This window comes from Cervus canadensis, chromosome X, assembly GCF_019320065.1.
Source record: "Cervus canadensis isolate Bull #8, Minnesota chromosome X, ASM1932006v1, whole genome shotgun sequence".
Classification (NCBI taxonomy): Eukaryota; Metazoa; Chordata; class Mammalia; order Artiodactyla; family Cervidae; genus Cervus; species Cervus canadensis.
The window spans coordinates 18723576-18742844 of NC_057419.1; the positions used below are offsets into that span (position 1 = coordinate 18723576).

General features: G+C 40.2%; 1 protein-coding gene across 3 annotated transcripts in view; it reads left to right on the plus strand.

Moving 5' to 3' along the window:
* Positions 1-975: 975 nt before the first annotated feature.
* BMX (BMX non-receptor tyrosine kinase) overlaps positions 976-19269 on the plus strand; it is a 44622-nt gene continuing 26328 nt past the window's right edge. Inside the window, exons 1-7 of one of the 3 annotated variants that reach the window (XM_043458542.1) lie at positions 976-1276; positions 6711-6971; positions 8034-8180; positions 9131-9235; positions 11095-11176; positions 15322-15441; positions 17627-17691. In XM_043458542.1, the coding sequence (XP_043314477.1) occupies positions 8043-8180; positions 9131-9235; positions 11095-11176; positions 15322-15441; positions 17627-17691 (510 nt within the window). In that variant the 5' untranslated portion in view covers positions 976-1276; positions 6711-6971; positions 8034-8042. The remainder of the gene's footprint in view (positions 1277-6710; positions 6972-8033; positions 8181-9130; positions 9236-11094; positions 11177-15321; positions 15442-17626; positions 17692-19269) is intronic. The other 2 variants (XM_043458541.1, XM_043458540.1) reach the window with 2 other exon arrangements.

Below are 19269 nucleotides of genomic sequence, written 5' to 3' on the forward strand. Positions count from 1 at the left end.
CTGATTACATACAGTCAGTGTGCACAGGATAAGATAGTAAGATGAGTAAAGCCATGATGTTGTGACTCACAGACATAGAAAACAATCTTATGGTTCCCAAAAGGGAGGCAGGGAGGGAGAAATTAGGAGTTTGGGATTAACAGATACACACTACCATATATAAAATAGATAAACAACAAGGACCCACTGTATAGCACAGAGAACTCTACTCAATATCCTGTAATAAACCACAATGGAAAAGAATTGGAAAAAGAGTATATATATGTATGTATAACTGAGGAGAGGAGACAATCTACTTTCGATAAGCGAAAACATCTGACTTCATTATGTCTTCTAGTGCTGCCATGCCTAGGCATTTGCACACTGCAAATATTACTATTATAAACCATTTTCCTTTTAAATTCTCTTTATTCATTGCCACATTCAGGCAATATTTTCCTGTCTCCTGACTCCTGTCTTCTGTCTGCCCTCTCTGTCTCCTGTCTCCTCTTTCCTCTCTCCTCTACACCTGAAACTAACACAGCATTGTAAATCAATAATACTGCAATAAAAATTTGTAATAAAAAATAAAATTTAAATGTTGTGATGTCATAAATCATTAGAGTGATAATCATAAATCAGTCAAGTGATAATCACATTCTTTCATTGCACTCTTGGTGCATGGTACATTAGCCAAACCCATCTCTATTCCATTTCTGGATTTCTTAAGCTGTGGAAATGGGCTCCTTTTTGATCATTTGACCTTCCGGCTGTCTCATACCCTCTCTAGCCTCCCTGGGTCCATTCTTGAGCTTAGTTTCCATTGTTTATTCTCTGCACACTTTGGCGTTACCTCATGGTTTCCTGACTCGTGTGAGAGGAGTCAGCGTCACAAGCAGGCTTTGGCCAAGATATTTTCTCGTCCTTTCCAGCACAGAGCTCTCCAAACAAAGACAGGTTATCACATGTACCCGAGAGCTGCCTGGGAAAAGCAGGAGCTGTAGATATCAAAGTTGGAACCTGTATGAAATATGCTTTTGTCTCCGTTTTTGTTGCGCTCAATCAGGTCAACAAGTGTTGGCTAAGCGTTGAGCGCGGTTTCCTGTGGGATTGTGTAAGGCCTTGCAGGACAATAAACGTTTGGGGGGCACTGAGTGATGTGGCCATTTCTGACTTGGCAGCCGGGAAAATGTGAGACAGCTTGCTGCTGCTGGAAGGAGGACAGCTGGGGCTGTGTTCCCACAAGAGCAGCGCAACCTCACAGCCGTGGCCCTGGGCAGCAGGACCAGCCAAAATGGTGCGTGTACGCGGCAAGTGGCTACAAAATAGGTTTGGATCTGGGTGTTGTAGACCCTGAAGTTCACAGACGGGGAGGGGGGAGCGCTTTAAGAAAAACACTGCAAAATTATGAATGTGACATTGATGGGGCTCTTTGGCGGGACCATGTCATTCAGGGGCCTGCTATAGGAAACTCACTGGAAATTCCCTCCTAGCTCAACATCTCCTTCATGGAAACTGTCAGGTTGTGTGTACATCACCATTGGCTTGATCTGGCTTTGTGTCGTTTCCTCTGCTGATTTTCCCCATACTATTCTTTAGCCATTGCCTTTCCAGGACTTTTTTTCCTTCCTTTAGTTATTTTTTAATTGAACTATAGTTAATTTACAATGTTGTATTAGTTTCAGGTGTACAGTAAAATGACTCAGATATATACATATATGTATATATATAGTTTTTCAGATTCTTTTCCTTTATAGGTCCTTCCATGACTTTTCATACTGGCTTCATAACTACTCCTGAAAAGATAAAGAAATGTTAGTCAAGCCTTCTTTTATTTATCTGTCTTTTTTATGTTATTTTAGCTATGAATATTTGTTCTTAGCTTCCTGAAGTCTCCCTAAGTCAGGGGTCTGGGGTATCTTAGATGGAGGTAGAAGATGGGAGGGAGGTGAACCACACAGTTGCAGCCAAATTCATAGAATTTTGAAAATTCTCATGGACCATGATGGTTTCATTGGATTTAAGAAGTTGTACAACTATAATGTAGTCTAGGTCAGTGTTTTTCAAACTCTCCTGTGCACATAAGTCATCTGGGGATCTTGCTAAAATGCAGATTCTGATGTACTGGGGCTGGGGTGAGATCTAAGAGTGTGAATTTAAAACAAGCTCCCAGGGTATGTTGATGCTACCTGTCCATGGACCACACTTCGAATAACATCCAAGTTTTGATTTGTTAGAAACCTGGTGGCACAAATACACAGTCAATCTGATTTTAAGCTAACCAGTCCCGGGACTGAAAGCTTGTAACAGACCCACAGAGCAGGTGCTTGTTGACTAGAGAAGGCATGGGAATCTTCTTCTTCCCAATACCTCTTATCCCTGGGGGGCGGGGGGGCGGGGCGCTGGCGGAAGAGGGGCGAGGCTTGAAATTTATGTTGAAGGTCATCTCACTGTCTCCAGTTTCTAAACTTCACTATGATCTTTTGAAAAATTTCACCTACGGAGTGATGAGAAGAAGGGGTACAGGTTTCTGGAACACCCACCAGGGTGCTAGGCATCATACTGCCATTTTCTCTCAACTCCTCATCACCCTTTGCGGTGGTTATTGTTTTACCCCCTTTACAGATGGGGAAGCTGAGGTTTAGCAGGGTTAAGTAATATGCCACATTGCACAGAGAGAGGGCTAGGATTTGAACCCAGCGAAGCCTGGTGCTTTTGTCCATACCAACCTGTATCCTTAGCAGTGTAACATGTTAAACAAATTCAGCATGAGGTATTAGGATGTGGATTTAGCACTTTTTGCTTTTCTCCTAAGGAAGGTGCCCAGAAGGGTGTCCTGGGCAGAGGGAAGGGAGCAGAAGGAAAGCGGTTGCTGAAAAGAAGGAAGGGTTTAGCAAAGCTCTATGAGGCACTGAAGACGAATTTCATACCTAAAGCAAATATTCGCTCCAACAGGAAAGACACTGGTATTCTCATCTTCATCTAAAAATGGCTTCACAAAGTGTATAGTTTTCAAAAATTTGTTTTGGAGCAACCAGAGTATGGTGTTTCAAAATGCTGGATTCAAGTGTCACTATTCAAGGATTTCTGTCCATATCATGCCAAGATCAGTTGTAACTTTCTCTTGCCTGCAAAATGTCACATGAAATGGGGACCTGGCAGGTTCTGCGGGGTGCTTCCCAGGTGGCACAGTGGTAAGATGCGTAGTTTCTGTGGAGCCAGTATTCGTCTCAGGCCAGTGTCATAAGAGTTATATTTTTCAATTACTTTACCTGATTCTGAGTTAAGCTTTCTGTTCCCATTTAACCTAGCACCATATTTTTTTTTTCAGTTATTTAGCAGGAAGATAAGCAGGCCTGGCCTTGGGCAAATAGTGGAAGATCAAGTTTGTCACAGGTTTAGCCATTTTGGGTCCCAGTCTGCACTTGGAGCGTCTTCCCTTTCCTTCTTGCCCTCCCTCCTCCACTGCTTTCCCACGCTAGGTGTTATTTTAATATCCTGACACCTATCAAAATCTTTAGGTAAATGACATGCAAAGTAAAAGAGGATAACTAAATCAAACAAAAGGGTAAGGAACTGCCACCCTCACCACTCAATTCTAAGAACTAAAGTTTTAAAGGCACCATCCTGAGCCAGTCAGGAAATATACACTTTGGTTTCAGGAACTATCCGAAGGCCCCATTTAACTGTACATACCTTTCTCCTTTGCTTTCCTGCTTCCTGCTCCGCTTCTGCACCACTTAGAATTTATTCCAACTTCTGTGGTTGTATGTTCTTATCTACTTTCAAAATGTGGGCTAGAGTTTTGCTGTTTAACAGTGCTTTGGAGGTTCCTGCTGAAAGATTACTTAATGGGTCACATCTTTCTGATATTTCCAATAAAAGGTCCCTTGTGTGGGTCTGGCAAGACTGAAGTTGATGCCGAGTTCTACCATACTGAATGCTTAAGCAAGACTATCACATGTTTAGCTGAACACATAGATGTTTTAGTATATTTATTGCCACGAAGGGGTGGGCGGTGTCCCAGGCGTGACACCAGTGACCTGGCTCCCTGGGCTGTGTTTCTCAGGTCACACTGCTGCGATTCTGGCTAAGTCACCTAAGCTGTTGGGGCTCAGTGTTGCTTCTGAAAAATGACTTCTAGGGTTTCTAGCACCTTTGATACCCTGTAGCTACCTCCCTACGTTTAGGTTAGAGCGTTCTCTGCTTAGGAGGATTATGCAGCTGGCACGTTCTTCTCTACCCTCGGTGTTATGGGCAAGAACATGGGCTGCGCACATACCCAGAAAACAAACTATGGCTACCAAAGGGAGAAGGGGAGGGGAGGAATACATTAGGGGTTTGGGATTAACAGTTTACACTAATACATATGAACTAGATAACCAACAAGGACCTACTGCATAGCACAGGGAACTCTACTCAATATTGTGTAATAACCTCTAAGGGAAAAGAATCTGAAAACAATATGCATGTGTGTATTATATTATATATATATATATCTGGTTATATATATATCTGGTTAATTCAGCATGCACCTTTTATGCATTAAAGGTTACACATGGTTGCTGACTTCCTTACAGAAAATACTGATTTCTTCCAGCTTTTCTTTTCTGCCTCCCCTGCACTTTAATCTTCCTAGTTTCATGTGTTTATGGAAATAGGCAGCCTGAACTATTTGGTAAGCAAATTGATGCATCTATTCTATGTAGGTACTGATATACGAGTATCCGGCCAAATCCCACCAGCTTCTCTATGGAAATAGATTTCTGGTTTCTAGTTTTAGGATCAAATTTTATTCTGTTTAGTTTCTTTTTAAACCTTCCCAAATGAATTTTCCTTAAATGTGGGTAGGGAGACCTGAGTTTGCTAGTCACTGGAGAGGTAGCTGAGTCAACAGTAGTCCCAGAGCCCTGTTGACTTATTGTGCTAATACAAGATGGGAGACGTTCTATTTCTAAAAATTAGTCCTCACCATAGAAATGCCTCCAATTTAGAATCTATGCTAATCTCAGAAAAGAGGAAAGTACAAGGAAGGGACAGAAGAAAACAAAAGGAGAAAGGCTGGTTCAAACTTGATCAGGAAGCAGGTTTTGTCTCAGAAGAAAGTGATCGGGAGATGAAAAAAGTGTGAGTCACCCAAACAGGGTTCTTTAAGTTTGTTAAGATGCTCAGAGTCCAGCTTAGGGAGTGGAACTTTGAAGGACATCAAAAGCAGGTGGCTCCGGGTGTTTATGACATGAGAACCATAGATTACAGAAACGTATGTATAGAATGTGAACTCATTTTTGTGAAAAGAAACAACTGCCTATGTAATTTGAAAAAAAATCTAGAGGTATATTCACCAAAATGTTAACAGTTTCCTTTTGCTTGTCTGTACTTCTTGGTTTTGCTGAATAAACGCATATCCATATGATTTTTAAAATGAAAGCCAAAAAATTCACAAAGGTTAGGATTTGGAATAAACATTTTTGTTAAAATTTGACAAATTATATTCCATCAGATGCAACAATGTGTATAAACTCTTGGAGTTGTATTAGAAAATGTTCTGAAGGACTTGGTACCTTCCTTTCTAGTCAATGTCCTTCTTCCCTTCAATATACAGAAGAGACTTTGTGAATTTCATTTGTCAATGGTTTCTGCGGTTTATCATACTAATTTTTTAGATAAAATTCCCCAAGAAACCATCTTTCATGTGATGAATGTGCAAATTCTATAAACAGAAAAGCATGTGTATCACATGTAGTTCCAGGAAGGGCTGTGCACTACCTTGGACATTGGAATTTGCATTTTTAAAACAGTGCCTTTTTTTTTTTTTTGAGTTTGTAGGATGTTATTTCCCTGATCAGGAATCGAACTCTAGTCTCTAGCAGTAAGACCATGGAATCTTAACCACTAGACCACCAGGGAATTCCCTAAAACAGTGCTCTTAATTTTACACATTGATTCAGCATCTGAAATAAATGTTGCAACATTAACTTTGTACTCAACTAACTACCAGATCTATTTAACAACCACTCTGCTTTGAAGAAGAATGTTTCAGGTGTGGATATAAAAGATCTTTGACAGGAGTTTTCACAGTGTTCTCTTTCTGCTTTGTTAATTTTTTTCATGGAGAAATTTAAAAGGCAAAATTTCCCTACACCTCTGTCCAGTGTGATATGGCTCCTCCAAAGTGGACTATAATTAACAAAAAGTAGACCCTTCATAGTTTCAGTAAGTCTTCAAGTGAATTCTCTTCCAGCCATAGGCTATAGGTGTAGAAAATAATCTTATCTGAACAGGTGTGTGTGTGTGTGTAGAGTTTATCACGGTGGCAAAGGTGAAAGGAAGATGTGATCCCTGCCTTCCCAGGTCCGGCTGGGTTTACTGCACCCCAGTCTCTGCCTCATTTTTGAGTCCAAGGCAAACAAACCAGTGACCATGGAGAATAGCACTCAAAGGAATTATACTTTTCTTCCAGATAAAACAATATTCAAAGTAAAAAGTGACAAAGATTTTACTATATTAAATGGTAAGATTACTACTTCTGCCTAAGAGGAAAGCAGTACCCTTGGAGAACGTTAGAGTGATTCATAAATAGTTGTCTGATCCATGTATGATAAATGATAAAAGCTGAGTTGCTTGATTCCCATTTTTAGAGTGACGTGGCCTATGTCAGGAGGGCCTGAGATAGTTTATTCAATGTTAAGTTGAGTTTCTCAGTCTCCCTTTCTTCCACTCCCCTACCACAGCGGGCCCATCATACTCCAGGGCCGTGCCCATTAGTGATTGGATGGGTTCACTTGGCATCTGCCTCCATCCAGACAGAGCAATGTCTGTGTGGCTGCTTCCTGATCAAGTGATGAATTGGATGCAAATACCTTCTTTTTAATGCATGACCCTGGCATAGCCAGAAGGAATATGAGTGGGGTGCCTCAGAGCAGTGACTTTTTGCCTAGAGCTTGAGAGTTAAAGACGTAGAAGCACACTTCTTCGGCTCTATCGAAATTAAGGTGAGTAAAGTTAATTACCTTCAGATTATCAGTAAACAAAGAAAGATAGTAATGATTGGGCATCTTACTGCTAAGAACCATGTGATTTCACAAAGCAGAGAAGAACATAAGGAAGTTGTTCTCTTGTGACTGACTACTTAGCATTCCTTTTCATTACCAGACCTGGTATCAGACAGAGGGTTGAAGCAAAAATCTTAGTAGAATCAGAAAATGAATGCATTCATTTTCCAGAAATAGCTTAACTTTTAATGTTTTATGCAGTTCCGGAAGAAAAAGCAAGAGTATTTTTAGTTTATGAAGCACCGATTCTTTCAGTTCTTTTACATCTGTTTTGATAACTTTTGAAAAAGTGTAATGCTCAGAAATAGTGAAAATTGTACCTTTATGCTAAAGATTGATCATGTTCAGGGGTTGTGGTGTCATTTACCAATAATACCAGAGTCTCACAGTGGTTTGGATAGTTTGGTCCAACAATTGACCCCATTAGTGGAGGGAAATTTCAGTTGATCAGTTACTTCAAACACGGTGAACTGTCAGGAGTTGAAATTTTTAAAAGTTGGATGATATTCAATTTAATTCAACAAATGTCCGTAGAATACTTAAGGAAAAAGGAGAATTTTGATGTGGTGGCCTGGAGGGTAGTGTAAAGGCGGTGAATGTATGATCCAAAGTGGGGGATGAGCACACATAAAAATGATATTAAAAATCAACATATTTATACAAGTCACAGCCAAGGCAGTAGGAAAAAAGTGCAGGTATGTGTGCATTTAAGAGCATGCTTCATTGCATTTTCCTCTGTAGTTCTAAATCTAATTTTTTTAAATTAAGAGGGCAGCAGAGGTTGAGATGGACATGACTCTGAGCAAACTCTGGAAGATAATGAAAGGACAGGGAAGCCTGGTGTGCTAGAGTCCATGGGGTCGCAAAGAGTCGGACATGACTTAGTGACTGAACAACTATACTACCCCTTAACAAGAAATAGTTGAATAAAAATTATGAAAGCTAAAAGAGAACCTAGCCAGATGCTGCTAACATTCATTTTAATCATTTTCTTTTATTTAGGACGACAATATGGACACAAAATCCATTCTAGAAGAACTTCTCCTCAAAAGGTCACAGCAAAAGAAGAAAATGTCACCCAATAATTACAAAGAGCGGCTTTTTGTTTTAACCAAAACACACCTCTCCTACTATGAATATGACAAAATGGTAAGACTCTTATTTAGTCCATTGTTTTTATACTACTTATTTTTAAGTCTCCACAAAGTGCTTAATATAAGGAAACAGATTTCTCAGCTTGTACAGTAAAATCCAACTTGTGCTCTTATTGCGTTATCTTTTCTCAACCACATTATAATTAATTCAAGATATCAGTGTTAGTCACTCAGTCGTGTCTGACTCTTTGCGACCCCATGGACTATAACCTGCCAGGCTCCTCTGTCCATGGAATTTCCCAGGCAAAAATACTGGAGTGTGTAGCAATTTGCTCCTCCAGGGGATCTTTCCCACCCAGGGATCGAACCCAGGTCTCCTGCATTGCAGGCAGATTCTTTACCATCTGAGCCACCAGTGAAGCCCATAATTCAAGATAAAAGGTTTTTCAAACATTGGTTAACTTTACTAAGGGAAAGTGTAACTTTAGAAGAGTGATTCTCAACTGAGGGTGACTTTGCCCCCTAAAGGACACTTGGCAATGGCTGGGACCATTTTTGGTTGGTTGTCATCACTGAAGGTGGGAGACAGTGTGCTACTGGTGTCTCCTGGGTAGAAATAAGAGTATTTATATGCAGCTGAGAAATCTAGCATGGTAGAAATACTGAAATACTGTCATAAAATTGAAAAATGAAAATGCTTTGTGGAGTTAAACCTTGATGTTACTGAGTAGATATGGTAGGTGATTTGAAATGTGTTTCAAAATTATCAAATAATTAAGTGCTGCTTGAAGACTTGCTTTGGGGGAATTTAATTAAGTTTATGTCCACACTCGAAAAATATATTATGTTGTCATTGAATTTTTACTATTATGGAATAACTGGAATGATTTTCACATGCTCAGGTCATCTCACAATCTCCCTCCTAAGCGTAACCTTAATTTTATGCATTTCTTTGTGCACCACTGTATATCACATAAGGCATCTTATATTTTCCTTTTAATTCAGAAAAGAGGCAGCAGAAAAGGATCGATTGAGATTAAGAAAATCAGATGTGTGGAGAAAGTTAATCTTGAGGAGCAGACCCCTGTGGAGAGACAGTACCCATTTCAGGTAAGGGGAAAGGTAACATTCCATTGGCTGGATGGCTGTTCTTTTAGTATTTTCTACTACGAACTCAGTATTGGGGGGATAAATAAAGACATTGCAAAATGGTTCATTAAGATGATGGCATGTGCTTGTATTTATGTAACCATAGACATTCTCAACCTCTCTCTCTGAATTTGTAACATCCCCAAATGGGAGTTGGGCAGTTTACTAAAATTCGATCCACCAAACTCCCTTCCCTAGAGGGAGAGAAAGATAGATGAGTGTAAGCCTTAGTGGTCTGACTTGCCTTGGGGTCTGATGATCTTTTTTATCCAAAATTGCAGAGCATTTCCATCACACTGCAAGGTACTAGGCACACTGTCAGGAATAAAATGCCATCCCTGCCCCCAAGGCATTTACAGAGCGTTAAGATGAAAACGGCAGCGTACCCATGGTGTCCCAGAAAGCAGAAGCTGCACTCCTCACTCCAAGAGGTCAAGGAGACTTCCTGTTGGAGGTGACACTTGGGTTGGAAAAAAAAATGGGGTTTAGCCCAGCAAAAACAGGAGGGCAGCAAAGCCAAAGAAATAGCAGATGTCAAGGCACTGGTAGGTGGAACAGTATGGCAGAGAGATCCAGATGGTGCTTAGAATTAAGCAGCCCAGTGAAAGAGTGACAGATGAGTCTGGAAAGGTAGGCCAGGCCATATCATGAATGGCATTGCACGGCATGCTAAGGAGTTAGAATTTTACCCTCAAGTATTTCAAACACTGGCCTGCTGTGAAGACTGTGCCTATAGTACAGGTGGAAATGGCTTGATCTAACAGCTCCCCTACTTTTATTATATTAGGAATATTTATCTATCTGCTCTAAAGGCAGACGGACTGTCCTTCCAATGGTCAGATTACCCTGTGCTAATATGAGGGAACAGTGGCCAAAAATGAAATAAAATAAAATAATCCAGTCAGTGAACAACCCATACTTCCAACTTAAAAAAAAAAAAAAAGAACATTACTCAGTTGGGAGAAACCAGGGGAGTATGTGCTCATGGCAGAAGCTTCAAAATGAACATCACCGTGGCATGGAATACTCAGAAGTACACTGGCTGTGATGCCCCACAAATATGCTCAACCTCTGAGTTTGTTTCCTCATTTGCAGTGGGCATAATCATATATTTTTGTAGAGTTGAAAGGGAATAAACATGTTAAACTATCTAGAAAAGAGCATAAATGGAATGTATTGTTTACCTACAAAAGCTGGATAAACTAGAGAAGGATCTGGGCAAGACATTAGAATGTTCACACATCTCACCAAGTGTCTTAAAAAATAGAAAACTGTTTATATTGGGGACTCCCAAGGTGGGACATGACCGAAGGGAGTCACATGTTAACTCAACATAAGCACAAGCTATATAATGATCAGAATGAAAGGAAATTTATGCCAGGATGGCATAACAAAAGTAAAGGACATCCCCTCCCTGAAGATATTTTCCAGAATAGAGCAGATAAACACTTTGCAGTAGGCTACAAAGAGAGTCATGCACTGGGTTGGTGGATGGACCAGAACACTCCTAAGACATCTGTAATGTCTAGGGTCTTATACTTTTATAATTCTCCATGGCTCAGGGCATTCCTGCTGAGACCTCCATATTTGCTGCTAGATGCCTCATTGCTGTGGTTTTCTGAAGTGTAAACATATCTGGGATAAAATATATTGAGGGGTAGAGGATAAAAATAACGAAAAATTTTAAAACCTAATTCAGAGCTAATGTATATCATGTAATAAAACTCAATGTTTCTTTTGAATACCAAAAATTTTGTAGTTGCACCAGAGTGAACTATAACACAGTTACATCAAAACGCACCAAATATTTTCCTTTCCAGATTGTCTATAAAGATGGGCTTCTCTATGTGTATGCATCAAATGAAGAGAGCCGAAGTCAGTGGTTGAAAGCACTACAAAAAGGTACTTTTTTAAAAGTCATAAAAGGGAGTTGCTGACTGAGTTCTTTGAGACTTGGTGGAGAAGAGATGTGGCAATAAAAGGGCCTTCTGCCAAGAGAGAATCTGTTGATTTTCCTACCAGCCTCAGAGGATGTGCTGCACTCATCCTCGTTTTGCGTTCTCTTTGTTACCTAGAGGAAGCCTGGGGATCTGATTCCCTTTCCTGCCCGGTAGCACAGAGCTGGCCGTTGTGTGTTGTGCCATCCAGCAGCTGGGAGGAAGTCAGGCCACCTGCTCTCCACCCACTGTGCTTGCCTTTATCAGAGCAAAGTCTAGGTCCTCGTGGGGCTATGGCAGCTCCTATAGCTACTGTACTTTGGATGTTTATAGAAATTTATGTCTAACACAAAGTATTAATCGTTTGCCAGCTACTGTGTCAAATAGCTGTAAAACACTCTCTTAGGTAATCCTCTTGACAACTCTGTGGCAAGGAGTAATATTATTCTGTGTTTTTCGGATAAGTGAAGTTAAACAGACATGGCCAATGTCAAATACCTAATTACAAAGAACATATAACTCAATTACCCAAATCCAACTTTTTAAGAGTACAGTATAAATGCCAGGCAAAACTGGGAATTTGATGAAACATTTATTTAGTGCTTCTTAGGCTGCCCTGGTAACATCCTTTGGCAGAAGAGAGAAAACTAATAGTAACTTGGCACTACGATATTTCTCCCTATGATATTTTTATTTTAAACGGGGGTAAAGGTGTAAGGACAATATTTTACTCAAACAAGTGGCTCTATTGGTAGAATTTCAGATATTAAGCTCCCAGAGGGGGATGATTTTATTTCATTAAAGTTTTAGATTCAGGTTCTTTTTCACTACACCTCAAAGTACAACACTTAGACATCCACCTACTCTATTTTGATGCAAATACATCTTTTTTCACTCCTAGGGCTTACCTTTTCCTTCATGTGAAAGGGTTTAGCATCCTATTATGTAGGAGAGGACGTCCAGGGAGGAGAAAAGCCACCTTCTACTTGCCACCAGCTCACTGAAGTGAGAAGGGCATCCTTCTTAGAGTCAAACAGGCCTGCTTTGCTGTGTCATCTACAAAACCATCTAACACCTCTGGGTCTCAGTTTCCTGACCTGTAAAATGGGAGATCAGATTTCTTTTTTTTTTTTTCCTGGAGCAGTCACAAGCTACAAACGTATGACTCATAGATACAGTAAAGAGTCTGACACTCAAACACGAGCTACTGTGTTATCGCGGGCCTTCAGGAGGAACTCTGAGATGCTGCTTCCTATCCAGTCTCCTTTGCGGGGATTTGCCAGGGGCAGTTGCTATGTAGACACTCACTGTGGAGCTATCTGTCATGCACTAGAGTCCTGTATGGGTCTTTCTGGAACTATATATGCTAGGCAGGTTTGGGTGGGCCCTGGGCAGCTCACTTGAATGCAAATAGAACATAAAAGGAGAGCAGAGAGAGAAGCAGAAGTGACTCTTGTAGCCTCTCTAAACTGAGAGAGAGCCCCTCTCACCAGGGCTGCCCTGGGCACAGTAAGCCTTTTGCATGTTAGTGATGCTTTGGGATGCAGGTAAAAAGACACCACACAGCTGCTCAAACAAATACACGTTTGTTCCTCTTCCAAATCCAGAAGTAAACAAGCCCAGGGCTGGTGCAGCAGCTCAATGAAGTCAGCAGGAACACTGGCTCCTTCTAGATTTCTGCTTTGCTACACTTAGGGGCTCCCAGAAAGGCTCTGAGCTTTCCCAGAAGCCTTTCTCTGCAAACTCTTGCTTGTGTCTCATTGGCCAAAACTGTGCCTCACGGCCATCTCTGTGTGAGAAGGAGGCTGGAAGACAGCATCTGGCTTTTCCAGCCTCCGTGCTGAATGACAGCAAGAGAGAAGGTGGGTGAGATCAGCTGTCAGGGTGGCCAACCAATCTGCCACAGGAAAACAAAACAGTTCCCTCACTCAAATCATTTCTCCTATGAAGTTTCCCTGATCTGGAATGACATCACCCTCACCCATTTCCCAACGTTTTTGTGTCTATTATTTGGCTCAGGCATTATAAACTGAGGTGGACATCGGAGACACGGAATTTCCCAGATGGTAACCTACATTGAGTGTGGGCTGATTCAGGAGTGTCAGCCAACATGGCTCTGACTTCAGCTGACCAGATGTGAATAAAGTGTTCCTTTCTTTCCAAAAATTAAAACTGAAGGGAGTTGGGCAGGGAAGTGGGCGTGTGAGCATTGGAATATAGTAGAAAGAGCTTGGGTCTGAGTCTCAAATGTGCTAGACAGTGAACTTGATCAGGCGATACCACCTCTCTGTACCTCAGCTTACCTGACTCTGTAAGAGCCATGGTGGCAATAATAGCTCCCCTCAAGTCTGTTGAGTAGATTAAATGAAATGGTGCAAGTGAGGGAAAATATGTAAATGTGAAGTCCTATACACATATTAACATATGAGTTTCTCTTACTGTCATTATTAGATGGTAGGAGTATTGCAATGTGGGCTTCTGGACTTGACTGGAAAACAATTAGTTACCCAGGAAGCTAAATTCATGTAACAGGAAGTAATAGCAACTCTGGTACATAGAGACTAGGCGCTTACACAGCAGAAAGGCATGTAATGCACCCAAGGGATTGCGAAGACCACTTGGGACTAAGGTCAAGAACTAGTGTTTTGTAATCTGAACTTCTTTTGCTTCTTGTGACTTCTGTAATAATTTCCCTTTAATTCCTATTAATATTTGGTTAAGCTTTTTAATGCCAAATTTTTTAGCTAAGTTGAATTGAGTTAAACTAAGGAAATGATATCATTAAAGCCCACTGTTCACTGAGCACCTTCTCTGAGTCACACATTATGCTGGATGCTTTACATACATTGGCTCATCTCCTCCCAATGACCCAGCAAAGAAGATATTATTATTCCCAGACACTTCTTGCAGTCAGGGTTGTAAAGAAGGAGCATTGTTCTCCTGGTATCAAAATAAGGAATCCTCAAGATGAATATAAAATCAAGAAGGAAGGAGTTTAAGTCGCACCTAGACCAGCCCTCCCTACCTGGAGACTCTTCTTGAACTGTTCTCTACTAATACCTTGTAGGTTTCTCTGCTGCATTTTGAGAGAGGTGAATTTGTTGCTGACACAGTATTATACTCCAATATTGGAACTTCATTTCTTTGCATTCAACATTGCCCTATTCCCACATTTTTAAAAAATACACACATACTCCTAGAAAAGTAGTTCCATATTCCTTAGTATTATATTCCCATCTAATCCTTTGTGGAAACAGGTCAAAAGTCACAAAAGACAAAGAAGGGACAAGGAACTGTTCTAGATCAAGAAAAACTAGATAACTAAATGCATGTATGATTCTAGATTGGATCCTTGATCAGGAAAAAATGTGAATGATTACCAAGGGCATTATTGGAAAAAGTGGAAAAATTTTAAATACAAAATATATATTAATAGTATGGTATCAATATTAAATTTCTTGAATTGATCATTGTATTATGGTTATATAAGGGAATGTCCTTGTTAACAGAAGTTACATGCTAAAGTATTAATGGGTGACATTATTTATTATTGCAGTTATTATCTGCAACTTACTCTCAAATGGTCAAGCAAAATAATGTTAAGATTTTAATAATAATAATATGTATGTAAAAAGAGAGGATAAGAAGAAACAAATGCGACAAACAGTTAAAAATAGGTGAACCTGTGTGAAGCATACATGGACATTTCCTTCACTATTCTAGCAACTTTTCTGTACACTTGAAATGTTTCAAAATAAAAAGTGGAAGGAGGAATATATGCTTATTGCAAATTTCTTTTCTTCTTGTTAAGATCTAGTCCTACTCTAAAATCCTAACACCAAGCTGATGTATATGTATTTTTTAGTAGGTATTTTTTTAAGACTGATGTAAGTTATTGTGTGTTCTCACTATAAACATGGTTAGACTTTTCTCTTCAGCTTTTCAACTTCTGAGTGAAAGACTTAGATCCTTTAGGAACCATTTGCTCTTAGGCTGGTTGCTGGCAAAATGAGGTTTTCATTGTTTTATGATGACAGCACTTCCTGAATGTGCTTCTTCTCTTGGGTCAACATTTGCTCATGCTGTATTTTCTTCCTGCCTGCTCCCCAGAGATAAGGGGCAACCCCCACCTGCTGATCAAGTACCACAGTGGGTTCTTCGTGGACGGGAAGTTCCTGTGCTGCCAGCAGAGTTGCAAAGCGGCCCCAGGATGTACTCTCTGGGAAGCATGTAATGTGACTCCTCTGTTGGGCTGGACCCTGGGTGGACAATGCCCTTTAGGCAAAACTGGCAAATGCCAGAACAGCTTGCCAGTTTGGGAAAATGAAATATGCCAGATTGGTTGGCATCATGTATACCCAGCCTTGAACATGCTATCTGACAAATGAAACATAATTCCAGAGTCAACTGAGTCATGTCCCATAAAATAATAACACGAACATCTGCCATTCATTCACGTCATGAGAAATGTTTTTAAAGGGAAATCATAAATCAAGAAAGGAGCTGTTTATTTCCTTCCAAAATTCTTCCTGGTTTAAGATAAACTCCAAAAGAGGAGAATGTAGTGAACATACATCACCATGGTTCATAAACTAACATCATAAACTAAAAACACCAACGTTCTTTTAAAAAATATGTCAAAGGATAAAATATAAGTATTGCCATAAATACCAAAATGATGGATGGCCAAGTTTTCAAAGATAAATTTAAAATGATTTGCCATTCTGTATATGTTTGTTGATTTCCTCATAACAACAGAGAAGGTAGTGTAGGGTTTGCTTTATGTGCAAATTCTATCCAGAGTTATATTTCTAGGGAAATCTGTCTGTCTGAGACTTTATCCAGGGACAGGAAGCCCACTGAGTGGCTTTGAAGGCCTAATGGAGGGAAAGAATTATGCTGTTTTCTGCTTGTGCCCTGTGGTGTCCCATTCTATCACCAGGATACTTACATGAAACAATCATATATTTTAGAAGTTTATCATCGTTTAACAACATTAAGTTGTTGATAAATAAAAAGGAGAACTTGTTTTGGTAACAGTTTTACTAACCTGGACAAAATATGCTTGGATTATAACTACTTTAAAGAATTACATGAGATCAGCTGCATGATAACAACTTTAAGAACTATAGAACAAACAGGGACATGAAATATTATTCAAATTCACTGAGAATCCTTGTAATTTTACAGCAAAATCAATGATTAAATATTCATTGCGTTTCCCATCTCAATGAAACTACACAATGAATATTCACTGATCTTAATTAGATCACATTGCCCTTTATACTCATGAATGATAATGACTCAATGAACTTTACAGAATGTACTGTGCATGGATCTTCCCTCCAGTGTGAAGGTCAGAGAGTAACATTTCCTTGTAACATTAATCATTAACCCCAGTGTTTCTGTCTGTGGTCGGCATTATCACTCAGCAGGCCAGATTCCAGCTTTGACCTCACCCTAACTCCCTGAGAAACAGCAAGAAAACAGGCTAGAGAGAGCACTGCCCTGGGATCATCTTCCTGGCCTCTGTCTGCATGGCACCTGCCATGTGTCCTGGGTGCCACAGGCTCTCTGCCAGCTTCTGAAGAAAACTACAGAATTTAGTAGAGGTGTTAGGCTCACAGGCAGTTGTGATATTGTCTATCTGCCTAAGTGTAATTTACTCCCTCAACCTCCTCCTCCGTGAGCTACAGGGCAGCCCACAGGCACATCTACGAGGAAGGAAAGTTGGGCATCTTTCCAAAGTACATGGCCTAAACTGAATTGAACATACACTCCAGTTTGTTTGAGACAGTCTCATTCTTCAGCTGGGGACCTGGCATAATTATTAAAAGCCTACCTATCACTGTCAGAAATGTCCCAGCTGGGTCAATAAACCATACGGCAACCCTACTTAAAAGGCATATACTGGTTTCATACTCACAGCCTGGATATCTATCTACATGTGTGAGTAGAAAGAAAAACCAACAATTATACTAAGAACAGGGAGAGGAAAAAGTTGAGGATAGATTTGTTCACTTGTAAATCAACTATTTATATGCATTGTGTATGAGCCAATCAAAGAAGAATCAGACACGGATTCTGAATCCTAGGGTCACTGACACTACCCAATGAGATTAGACATCTATTATTCAAATACCAGGTGGCAATGTGGTATAAATTATCAGCTTATAGAATTTAGAGCAACTTGAATTTCTTATCTGCTTGGGAAGATACTGATAATCAATGGTGAAGTGGTATTTGAGTTGGATATCATACAGGAGAGCAACATAATCACTCCAGATGTATCTAAGTCCATGTAATCTGGAATATCGCTCACACTAACTAGTTCACTTTTTTGATTCATAACATTGGGTATTTTATTTTGTTTTATTTAAATTTTCTTCTGATATTACTTGGTTTTACTCTTCAGATGCTGATCTGCACACTGCACCCAAAGAAGAAAAACACATGGTTCCCAACTTCCCAGACAGAGTGGTAAGTCAACATTTCAATTTTTTTTCACAGTCAGGATATAGTAAATAAACCGAGAGTTGTCAAATTCAAGGCTAGAATACATGGACTTCATTCAGAATGCCCAGCAAGAGAGAGATGTGAGCTATTGCCAATAGCCATGGCAGTAGCAAATAATAAATTCAAACACAGAACCATTTTATCATGTTCTATTTTTCATTTGATAACCAAGCCTTTTTCTAACCTGTAAACGCAAAAAAAAATGGTGTAGACGGAAAAGCCCTTAAGATAGTATGACATAGAACAGCAGCTACTATTGGCTGGCATTCCTCTTCTGCCACCAGCATGGCTAAGCCTGCCTCATTAAGTGCCCGGGGGAGGAATGGGACACCACAGGACACAAGCAGAGTAAAATTCTTTCCCCCCATTATCTTTTCAAAGCCACGCAGTGTGCTTTCTTCTCTGTTCCTGGATGGAATCTGGAGATTCCATAGTCTTCCAGTCACCTCAGATGAAATAAAATTTCCCAATTACTAGTAGTCATGAGAACAGCCTCTAAAGTGATCCAGCCAATATTATAATCATATGACTCCAAACACCATTTCAAGTTAAAACTTAACCCCTTCCCTTAGCTCAAGTCTGCATCAGAGGGCAGCCTGCTTTGGGAAAGAGGTAATGGAGAGGCTAAGATTTCTGACCCTTTCAGGATCAAGGATCAGGAAGAGAAGGTCTAATGAAAAAGAGAGTCATATGTGGCTGGCCCCATCATGATTTGGTAGTGGTGGCTTCTGGGTGAGACAGTTTTCTAACACTGACTATCATATGGGAGACTTTCATGGGTCTCTCCTTGGGGTGTAATTTTATGACAGAGCAAATATCTTGACCTTAGCTCTTCAGTTTCTACCCCTCCAACTTTTTACTGGGTCCATTCACTCATTTTGAGCAGAGTTCCTTTCAAGATGGCTTCCAGCGAACACTCTCTCAAGGGTGGAGTTGGCCTAAAGGAAAACAAACAGAGCTTTGATCTCTCTGCTTAGTAAAATTGTATGTGGCTCAAGTTCACAGTACAGGCTATCCTTCTGCTCTGCTTTCTTGGGTTCAAAGCCATAACTTCCTGCTTTTAGGCTTCCCAGGTAGGTGTCAGCCTCCTCAAATGCCACGAGACATATAACATGGGCTCCCAGTAGTTTTCTGGAAGCTCACCTGAAATGAATGGAACACCTCCATCCACCCATCAGCTCTGTGGTGGCTTGGGTACTTATTTTCACCTACACACATTCATGAATACTTACTTCTCTCTTTCTATCTAAAGTAAAAACCATATAATTTTTACAGACATCCCTAGTGGTCCAGTGGTTAAAACTCTACATTTCTACTCCAGGGGGCATGGGTTACATCCCTGGTCAGGGAACTACATACTGTGGAGCACAGCCAAAACAAAACAACATATAACTTTTGTAAACCAACAGGAAAGACAAAACTAAATCCATTATTGTCACAGGTTGAATTTTGTCTCCCCAAATTCACGTCCACCCAAAACCTCAGAATGTGACCTTATTTGGAAAGAGGGTCTTTGAGATATAATTAGTTAAGGACCAAGAT